This window comes from Cebus imitator, unplaced genomic scaffold (genome assembly GCF_001604975.1).
Source record: "Cebus imitator isolate Cc_AM_T3 unplaced genomic scaffold, Cebus_imitator-1.0 Scaffold423, whole genome shotgun sequence".
Classification (NCBI taxonomy): Eukaryota; Metazoa; Chordata; class Mammalia; order Primates; family Cebidae; genus Cebus; species Cebus imitator.
In genome coordinates, this window is record NW_016107738.1 from 1,378,554 (window position 1) to 1,389,676 (window position 11,123).

At 36.1% G+C, this 11,123-nt stretch overlaps 1 protein-coding gene across 2 annotated transcripts in view; it reads left to right on the forward strand.

The window, feature by feature from the left end:
- TOGARAM1 (TOG array regulator of axonemal microtubules 1) overlaps positions 1-11,123 on the forward strand; it is a 106,987-nt gene that overhangs the window by 21,475 nt on the left and 74,389 nt on the right. For both annotated transcript variants that reach the window (XM_017509820.2, XM_017509821.2), the window contains exons 2-3: positions 3,388-3,544; positions 6,883-7,017. In XM_017509820.2, the coding sequence (XP_017365309.1) occupies positions 3,388-3,544; positions 6,883-7,017 (292 nt within the window). The remainder of the gene's footprint in view (positions 1-3,387; positions 3,545-6,882; positions 7,018-11,123) is intronic.

The window sequence follows — 11,123 nt, forward strand, 5'->3', positions numbered from 1 at the left end:
TTTTTCCGAATCTTGCTCTCTAACCAGGCTAGAGTACAGTGGCACGATGTCAACTCACTGCAACCTCCACCTCCTGGATTCAAGCAATTCCCCTGTCTCAGCCTCTAGAGTAGCTGGAGCTACAGGCACACGCCACCATGCCCGGCTAATTTTTTGTATTATAGTCGAGACGGGATTTCACCATATTGGTCAGGATGGTCTCAATCTCCTGACCTTATGATCTGCCTGCCTCGGCCTCCCAAAGTGCTGGGATTACAGGCATGATTATTTTTTCTAAAGTGTACATAGGAAAATAATTTGAAAGATAAATACAATGATCTTTACAGAAGGTGACTGTGGTTAATGGGAATAAACTTGTTTAATGCCAGAAAGAACTGGTAAAAGGTGAACAGTGCAAAAATTGGAGGTCAAGATAAAGTTTAGTACAAGTTCAGTAAAGCCAGGAGTATAGGTGATTTCTGAGAGAATGAGATATTAAAAGGTGTTCTGGTAATTTGCTACCAAAATAGAATTAAAACTATTTTTGAGATGCTTTAATATTCCCTGCCAAAAGCTAAAATAAGATACATTAGGTCAAAGGATTAAACAACAAGAGTAAATTTTTGTAGTCTTTTTATGAAAAATATGCAGGGATTCAAATGCAAAGGTTAAGAGGTAGTAGGCTGTATGTAATGGCTCACACCTGTAATCTCAGCACTTTGGGAGGCCAAGATGGGCAGATCACTTGAGCCCAACAGTTTGAGATCAGCCTGGGCAACATGGCAAAAACCAGTCTCTACAAAAAATGCAAAATATTAGCTGAGCATGGTGGCATGTGCCTGTAGTCCTAGCTACTTGGGAGGCTGAGGTGGGAAAATCACCTGAGCTGGGGAAGATCGGAGCTGCAGTGAGCTGTGATCATGCTACTGCATTCCAGCCTTAGTGACAGAGTGAGACCCTATTTTAAAAAATAAAACAGAACAACAACAACAACAAAAGATTGAAACAGTAAACAACACTATAAAAATTTCAAACCATTATTAAGTGTGAAACTTGCTTTTTTATATTTTTTTCATTTACTGTAACTCTAAGGAATTAAATAAATGTTTGGGTGTTAACTGCATAGACTGAAAATTCAGTTCCGTGTTCCTGAGAGTCATCAGGTGCTTTAAATAGACTACTTCACATTTTGTAACATTAACTCACAACTCTTTCAAGATTTATGAATTCTGTTTTCTTTTACTCTGAAAACTTTTTATTCATTCGTTGTTTTGCCCCATCAAAACTTACCCTAATGAAAATCATTTGCTTTTAAGAGAGACCTAAACGGGTCTTTCACGTTAATAAAATTGGTATGTCCTATAGTCTGCCTTCAGATGCACAATCTGCTATAGCAAAACTTAATCTCTGCCTGACTTCTCAAGATTTCTGAAAATGCCGCATTCACATACACATGCATACAAATACATCACCACCCTCATCAACATTACCGCCCCCACCAGTTGTTGTATGTATCTGGCCTATATACCAATATCTGTTTGCTAAACAGAAATTAATCACAAAGTAAATCTAACATAAAATGTATCCCTTACTGAAGAATTATTTCTGGATTACTCACTATTTTAGCTGTGTTAATACGTTGTCTTTTTAATATATCTAATCAGAATTTGACTATAATTGGTTTCGTTTTTATTCCATTATATCCTTTCAATACTGACTACTGTATAATCAATCATGGAAGTTAACTGGGTTTTGAGAAAATAAAATCAATCCTTTTTTATCTGGGAATTCTTCTTCCTTTTTTTCTTGTTTTTTGAGACAGAGTCTCACTGTGTTGCCCAGCTTGGAGTGCAGTGGCATGATCTTTGCTCACTGCAAACCCCTTCTCCTGGATTCTAGCAATTCTGCTGCCTCAGCCTCCTGAGTAGCTGGGACTACAGGTGTGCACTACCATGCTTGGCTGATTTTTGTATTTTTATTACAGACGGGTTTTCACTGTGTTAGCCAGGCTGGTCTTGAACCCTTGACCTCAAGTGTTCCACCCACCTTGGCCTCTCAAAGTGCTGGGATTATAGGCATGAGTCACCACACCCAGCTGAGGGCATTCTTTTTTTTGAGACAGGGTCTCAATGAGTCACTCAGACTGGAGTGCAGTGGCACAGTCTCAGCTCACTGCAGTCTCTACCTTCTAGGCTCAAGTAATCCTCCTACCTCAGCCTCCCGATTAGTCGATTAGTTGGAACCACAGGCACATGCCACCATGCCTGACTAATTTTTGTAGAGACGGGATTTCGCTATGTTGCCAAGGCTGATCTCGAATTCCTGGGCCCAAGTGATCTACCTGCCTCCATCTTCCAAAGTGCCGAGATTACAGGTCCTCATCTGGGCATTCTTAATTTTGTTACTTATCATTTCTGGGTTAATTTTTGAAGGAGGTAATGGGTTTTTCACAAAATTTGATGATGAATAACGTGTACCTGAGGCATAATAGACATATCTTTAATTTTATTATGCTATTCGATACTTGGAAAAGTTTACAAAGAAATATACTGACAAGGTTTACAGTTCACCACGTGTAGATTTGAGTCTGTCTGTAAGCTCCAAATAAATACATAGGAAGTATAATGTCCTGTCAATGCATTCAGTTTTTTAAATGTTTTATAGCCATGTTGAATGTCAGGTGATCCAGGACAATTGAGGTCATCATTGGTGAAGAAGAATCATGCTGTCATGTAGTTCTTTAACTGATTGTGTGTAACTTTAAAATTGTATTCTGGCACCTTTGTTCCTTAATGATCATATGGGGTTTATGAGAAAGGACTTGGAAACCATGAAGTACTCAACATATAAAAAGTATTATTTACTGGTTTTAACTAAGAGACCTAGTGTAAGAAAATCTCCTAAGGGAACTTGACATAGGTTGCCAGGTCATTTACATTGACATTTGGACTACAGATATGGCTAATAAGTTTGACTCAGTAAGAACAGTATAGTAGAATGCTTGCTTGTTTGGTGACCTCCAATTAGCACTTATTGTCTAGTACTCAAACAAAAATAGCATAGTTTGAGGGGGTATGCTGCTCAGTCAGATCATTCTGGTTGTCATTTCATCCTATTTGTCATTTGTATTCTCTCCTTCCTTGTTGCCAGATGTATACTGTAGGATGGTAAGGAACAGTAAAGGGTTGGGTTGAAGTAGTAAGAAAAAAAATTAGCATTTCTGTTCTGGAATGAAAAGTAGTGTTGGTGTACCATACTAAATATGGATGGTTTATCTGTATAATTTTATATTTAATAAAGTAAAATTTATTCTAATCTGAATTTCATAATTGTATCTAGTTATTTTGTTATATTTATTACCAGGTAGAGTTAACACAAATTTGCTAATTTATGATTCTGTTCTTATAGTTCTCAACATACGATTTCATCCCATCTCCAAAATTAAAGCCCTCTCAAGGAATGCCAGTCGATGATGATTTATGTTTCAGCAGAAAAAGAGTATCAAGAAACTTATTTCAGAATAGTCGTGATTTTAACCCAGATTCTCTTCCTGTCTGTGCTGCTGGTAAGTACAAGTTGTTGATGACGGACATGCTGAACTAAGTTAGAGACTTCTCTCAACTTCATAGTGCATTCAAGGACTCATAGAAATTTTAGTCTAGTAGGCAATTCAGATTCAATAAGTTATTTATTGAAGATCTGATAAGAATGGACACTTACACATTATTATCTCATAAAACCCTGGAGAGTTTCTCATTGAAATTGTTTAAGTATTAATGTAGGGCAATGTTTGCTTAATACATCATCCATATTTATTGAGTATCTTCTATGTGTCAGGTGCTTTTCTAAGTACTGGGGGTCTGCCTAATAGAGCTTGCATTCTGCTTGGGAATGACAGTAGACATTACATAGATACAAGACATAGTAAGTTAGCTGATGATAAATGCTATGAAGGAAAACAAAGCAGAAAGAAGGCCATATTCAGGAAAGAATATTTAAAGGAAACCACTCTATGTATCAGGAGTAAAGAATAAATAATTTCAGGAAGAGGAAACAGTACAGAGTAAGAGAGAAGTGTGTGGAACATGTTTGAGACATATCAAAGAAACTAGTATGTCTGGAATGAATTGAGAAAGGGGAAAATAAGTAGAAAATTAAAGACTAATGGGATCTTTATTTAAGGACTAGTGGACTTATAAGTGAACTTCACCTTTTACTCTGAATGAGGAGCATTTTGAAGAAAGCATTGACATCACTTGTTGCCAGGCTCATTTTGGATTTTATTATTAAAATAGATGAAAGGAGAGTGTATTAGCCTGTTCTCACACTGCTATAAAGACATACCTGAGACTGGATAATTTAAAAAGAAAAGAGGTTCAATTGGCTCATGGTGCTATGGGCTGTACAGGCTTCTGCTTCTGGGGAAGCCTCAAGAAATTTAGTCATGAAATAAGGTGAAGTGGAAAGAAACATGTCTTACATGGTGGGAGCAAGAGGAAGAGAGTGAAGGGGGAGGTGCTACACACTTTTAAACAACCAGATCTTGTGAGAACTCTATCATGAGAACAACTCCAAAAGGGGAAATCTGCTCCCATGATCTAGTCACTTCCCACCAGGCCCCATCTACCTCCAACATTGGGGATTACCAATTCAACATGAGATTCAGGTGGGGGCACAGAGCCAAATTATATCAGAGAGCAAGGTCAAAACAGGAAGACTGATGAATCTGTTGTAGTCATCATGGCTAGAGTTGATGGAGGCTTTAACCAGGATAGCAAGAATGTGGTAAGAATTTATTAGATTCTGATTATATGTCAAAGGTAAAGTTGATATAATTTGCTGGTAGATTGGGTATAGAGTGAGAAAGAAGTGTGAAAAATGCTGTAAGGATTTTTGGCCAGAGCAACTGAGAACATGTTTAATTGACTAAGTATTATAGAAAGTAAATATTTTGGCACTTCAGAGGAAATGGTCAATGTCATTGACCGTATCTTTTAGAAGAAAAAGGAGAGTGTAGGAAGAAACTGCCTTTGTGGATATTCAATATACTAAATGACCAGATCATTTAGAAAGAGGTTGAGGCCGGGTACTGTGGCTCATGCCTGTAATCCTAGCACTTTAGGAGGCTGAGGTGGGTGGATCACCTGAGGTCAGGAGTTCGAGACCAGCCTGACCAACATGGTGAAACCCTGTCTCTACNTAAAAATTTTTTAAAAAATTAGCCAGGCATGGTGGCGCACACCTCTAATCCCAGCTACTCAAGGGGCTGAGGCAGGAGAATTGCTTGAACCTGGGAAGTGGAGGTTGTTGTAAGCTGAGATCAAGCCACTATACTCCAGCCTGGGCTACAAGAGTGAGACTCTGTCTCAAAAAAAATAATAAATAAAAAGAGGTTGAACTTGAGTTCTAAATAATCATTTAGGATTTCAAGATATAGGACCCACGTAATTAGAAAAATTGTAGTGTACTGACAAAGTGATACCCATTAGAAGGGAAAATGATTTAGAAGGTAAAGATTTGACTATGTTACAGATTTAAAAATTTATTTAACATCTAAATGATAACAGTTTTCAAAATTTTTTGGCCATGAGTTCAGATATATTATTCAGTAAACATTGTTCTCTAGGAGAATTTATGGACCTTTATGCAGTGAAATTCTGTAGTATTTTCCTACAAAAATGAAATGTTATAATGACTGCATAGTTTATTTTATTGCTTAATAGAGAAGGAGAAATACAAGAATATATCCAGTTATGTTTACAGCATTTTTAATTTTGATTTTTATTTATCTGTACCATTGAGAAGCTCATTTCCTAGTTGTACAGATTTTAAACACCTGGAGAATAAGATGCTTTATAACCTAATGCTTGATGGGACGATATGAATTACAAATATTATAAGAATTCAAGAGAGGAAGACATAAGTATTGACGTAGTTTCAGAAAACTTCAGTAAAAGGTTGAGCTTGACTTTAAAGAAGGGAGGGGCTGGGTGCTGTGGCTCACGCCTGTAATCCTAACACTTTGTGGGGCCGAGGCAGGCAGATCATCTGAGATCAGGAGTTTGAGACCAGCCTTGGTTAGCTGAGGCAGGAGGATCACCTGAGCCCAGGGAGTTCGAGGCTGCAGTGACAAGGTCCAGCCTTGGTGACAAGAGTGAGACCCTGTCTTAAAAGAAAACAAAAGACATCCAGGACATGAAAGGTAAAGAGGCTTGATATGACAGGGAGAGAATGTTTTTTTAAATTATACAATTTCGGAACTACAAAGGATGGGCTGATTTAATAGAGGAATAAACTGAATGCCAGAGGAGTCATTATCACCTTTTTTTCTTTAGACTTATTCACCTTCCCAGGAATAAGTTCAGTCAGACACAGATGGGGAAACAGGAAACATGCCTGGATAAGCTTAGAATCTACATGAATACTGTATAGCATTTTAGGGAAGAAAATAAAAGAGGTTGCAGTGATTGCAGTGAGACGAGATCCCACCACTGCACAAAAAAAGTAAAAGAAAAGAGAAAAGAGTTTGGTGATAGGGCTTTTTGGGTAGTACATATACTGCAAATACTGGAAAGCCCAGGTCTGGAGAAACATTCCATGGTGAGAGAAAGGAGAGTATAGGAAGAAACTGCCTTTGCGGATATTCTTCAACACACCTCTCTTTTTCCTGTTCTTTGCTAGTCTGTCTTCTATCCTTTGCTAGTCTGTCTTCTGTCCTTTAACTGCTGCCACTAATCCAATTTGCTAATGTCAAAACCTTTATCCCTTTCTTGCTTGCCTAGCTCATTGCACTTATACACTTCTATTTCCACCCAAATTACACCAACATTCATGAAATAAGATGTGTTCAGGAAATAAAGTTAACTTTTGCTTTGATGCTTTCTCCCCTCCTTTTTTCAAAAGATACTACGGGGACTCATCAAACAAATCTTTCTGGGAAATGTGCACAACTTGGGTTTTCACAAACATGTGGTAAAACTGGCAGTGTGGATTCTGACTTACAATTCCTAGGGACAACTAGCAGTCATCAAGATAAAGGTAAAAGTTTCAAGTTTACTTGAAAACAAATGATTAATTAATATTATTTGGGGATTCCAGCACTAACTTACGTGATACTTTGTGTAATCATACTCATCACAAAAAAGAAAAGGATTTTGTTATATTTTTAATAAGATTTTTTATCATTGTTACCCTAAAGTATGTTTCTTAATCTTCATATAAATATGACTGATTAAAATTAAAGTTTAGATACTCTTGGTGGAAATGAGTATTGCATTTGCTTTTATATAGACATAATAGTGGTACATATTTGTAGGGTACATGTGATATTTTGATATATAATGGGTAATGATCAAATCAGGGTATTTGGGAAATGCATCACCTGAAACATTTGTCATTTTTTTGTGTTGGGAACATTAAAAATCTACTCCTTTAGTTATTTTTAAATATATAATACATTACTGTTAACTATAGTCACTCTGTTATGCTATATACTGAGCACTAGATCTTATTCCTTCTAAGAATATTTATTCCTTTATTTTATTCTATTTATTTATTTATTTTAATTTATTTTGTGATAGAGTCTTCCTCTGTCACCCAGGCTGGAGTGCAGTGGCGGGATCTCAGCTCACTGCAACCTCCACCTCCCGGGTTCAAGCAATTCTTCTGTCTCAGCCTCCTGAGTAGCTGGGAATACAGGTGCACGCCACTACACCTGGCTACTTTTTGTATTTCTGGTAGAAACCGGGTTTCACCATATTTACCAGGCTGGTCTCAAACTCCTGACCTCAGGTCATCCACCTGCCTCAGCTTCCCCAAACACTGGGATTACAGACATGAGACACTGCCCCCAGTGTCTAATTTTATGTTTGTACACGTTAACCATCTTCTCTTTATTACCCCCTTATCACTGCCCTTGCCAGCCTCTGGAAACTATCATTCTGCTCTGTACCTCCATTTTTTTTGTGTGTGTGTTTTTTAGCTCCCGCATAGGAGTGAGAACATGAAATATTTGTCTTTCTGTGCCTGACTTATTTCAGTTAAGATAATGTCCTCCATTTTTATCTAGGTTGTTGCAAATGACAGGATTTGATTCTTTCTATGGCTCAATAGTACTCCACTGTGTATATGTACCATATTTTCTTTATCTGTTTCTTCTGCTGATGGACACTTAGGTTGATTCCATATCTTGGCTATTGTGAATAGTGCTGCAATAAACAAGAAAGTGCAAATACCTCTTTGATATACCTATTTCCTTCTTTCAGATAGATGCCCAGGAGTGGGATTGCTGGATCACATGGTAGTTGTATTTTTAGTTTTTTGAGACAGGGTCTCGTTCTGTGGCCCAGGCTGGAGTGCAGTGGCATGCGTGATCATGGTTCACTGCAGCCTTGACCTCCCGGGCTCAAGTGATTCTCCCACCTCAGCTTCCCAAGTCGCTGAGACTAGAGGTATGCACAACTATGTCTGGTTAATTTTTAATTTTTTTGCAGAATTGAGGTTCCACTATGTTGCCCAGGCTAGTCTCTATCTCCTGGGCTCAAGCAATCCTGCCTCAGCCTCCCAGAGGGCTTGGATTATAGGTGCGAGCCACCATGCTCAGCACATTTTTAGCTTTTTGAGGAACTTCCTTACTATTTTCTATAATGGCTGTACTAATTTACCCTCCGACCACCAGTTTACAAGCACTCCTTTTTGTCACCATCCTTGCCACCATTTGTTATTTTTTTGTCTGTTTGATAAAATCTATTTAATTGGAGTGACATGATATCTCATTGTGGTTTTGCTTTGCACTAGACCTCTACCTTTCACCATATACATAAATGAAATCAAAATGTATTAAAGACTTAAATGTAAGACCTGAAGTTATAAAACTGCTAAAAGAAAACAATAGTGAAATGCTTCATAACATTGGTCTGGACAAAGGCTTCTTGAGTAAGACCTCAAAAGCACAGGCGACCAAAGCCAAAATGAACAAATGGGATCACAATAAGCTAAAAAGCTTCTGGATGGCAAAGGAAACAACAAAGTGAAGATACAGCTTACAGAACTCGAAAAAATGTTTGCAAACTATTCCACTGATGAGGGATTAATAATAAGAATATATAAGGAACTGAAACAACTCAATAGTAAAAAACCAAAATGGGCAAAAGATCTAAGTAGACATTTCTCAAAAGAAGACATAGAAATGTCTAACAGGTATATGATAAAATGCTCAACCTCACTAATCATCAGAGAGATGAGTATTTTAATACCAAGTCATTGAAAATAACATCCATTAAAGACTGTTGTGTTAGCAGATGACAATTATTATCCATAACAGTTTTAAATTTTAAGGCTATGTATAATGTATTATGTCTCTTGTTAGGAAACATAACTTACTAAAAGCGATCCTTTCACATAAGACATAAGATACCGAAGAAAAGGAAGGATTTAAGGCTGGTTGTCAGTCAGGAATTTCAGGGTTGAAGGTGTTCTTAAATTTCTTGCTAATTAATAGCTTCAACAATTATTAGATAGAGGTAGGATCAAATTAAATATTTCTTTAGGTATTTTAAATTTTGTTGTATGTCCTTCACTAAAATTTTTTCTAGTGATAGGGATATACTTCTCTATTTGTTATGAAGAAATAGTGATCATTTGAAATTAATAGAGAAGATTGAGTGTATATAGCACTAATATTTTAACTACCCTTTTCTGCCCTCACCTCAAAGACCCACATAACCACTTATTCTTTGTGATATTATCTACACTACAATAAAAGAATCTATCTTTCTTAATAATGTGGGTATTTCCTAAATTCCTGAATATCTTTGGGATTCATAATTGGTATAATCAGGGATAGCTCGATGTGCCACTTAACCTGTTCCTGTTAGGCTATCCCTGAATGATTACATTGCCTTTGAGGACTATCCACTCTTAGTGTTTAATCATATCTGCATAGTGGCTCTGGTTTTGTTTAATCTATTGGAATACCTATTAGAGAAACTGGTATAAAGGGATATCATGTTTTTCTAAACCTAATAGAATTTAACTTTAATACTTGCTTATGCATTAAAATTCCATCGGGACCACTACCATCTCAACCAATATTCCCCTTGTGATCTCTGAATGACCTGTGGTATGAATGACAAACAATATAGACTTTTGCATCCTAATTTACATGTTGTAGTGATCCACACCAAGTGTTGGAAATTTTGGTGTATGTTGCATTGCATTGTTTTTATGTATATGCATAATAAGATAGGATGTTTGATTTCTTCATAAGAAATATTTCAAAATCTCTAGGAATACATGAGACACTCATTAAAACACCAGAATCTGTTAATAGAACACTATAATTGAAATGAGGAAACTGAAAGTTTTAATTCTTTATGTATATCTATAACTAAGTCTCCTGTAGTGTCTCTACTCAGATAAGATTTCAGTATAAGTAGAGGTTTTAACCATGTCAGTTATGAATTAAAAATAAAAGATATATAATATATACAGTTGTTTAAGTCTTCGGAAGAATGTTTGCTTTGTTAATATACATAAGCTAGGTATTTTGTCATGGAAAACCTTTTTAAAAATATTAAAGGAAAATTTAAGGGAACCCCTAAAAGATTACAAATAGACTTTTTATATTAGTTGAAGAATAAAAAGATCAATAAGAGACAAAAAAGAAGTAATAAACAATAAACAGAAAGCATAAAATAAGATGGTAGAATTAAAACCAAATATAGGAATAATTCCCACAATATAAATTGCCAGAACTTACAACTTAAATGAAAGAGGTGATCAGGTCTTATTTTTAATTTTTTCATTTAAGTGATCTTTTTAAGAGTATTGCCTAAAATACATCAAAATAGACTGAGAGAAAGTAAAGCATGGAAAAGATACACTAGGCAGATGTTCAGAGAAAAGCAAATAGAAACATGTTGATGATAGGGAAAATGTGCACACCAAAATTGAAAACATTTTTAGTTCTAAAGAGGGTCATTGTAATGAGAAAAAAAATAATTCACTGAAAAGGCGTGACTTTTTTTGACATATAAGTATAGATATATGCATTTATATATGTATGCAATTTGGTAAAATTACAAGGAGAAAATTAATTATAAAAGAAATTTTTTTTTTTTTTTTTTTTTTTTTAGACGGAGTTT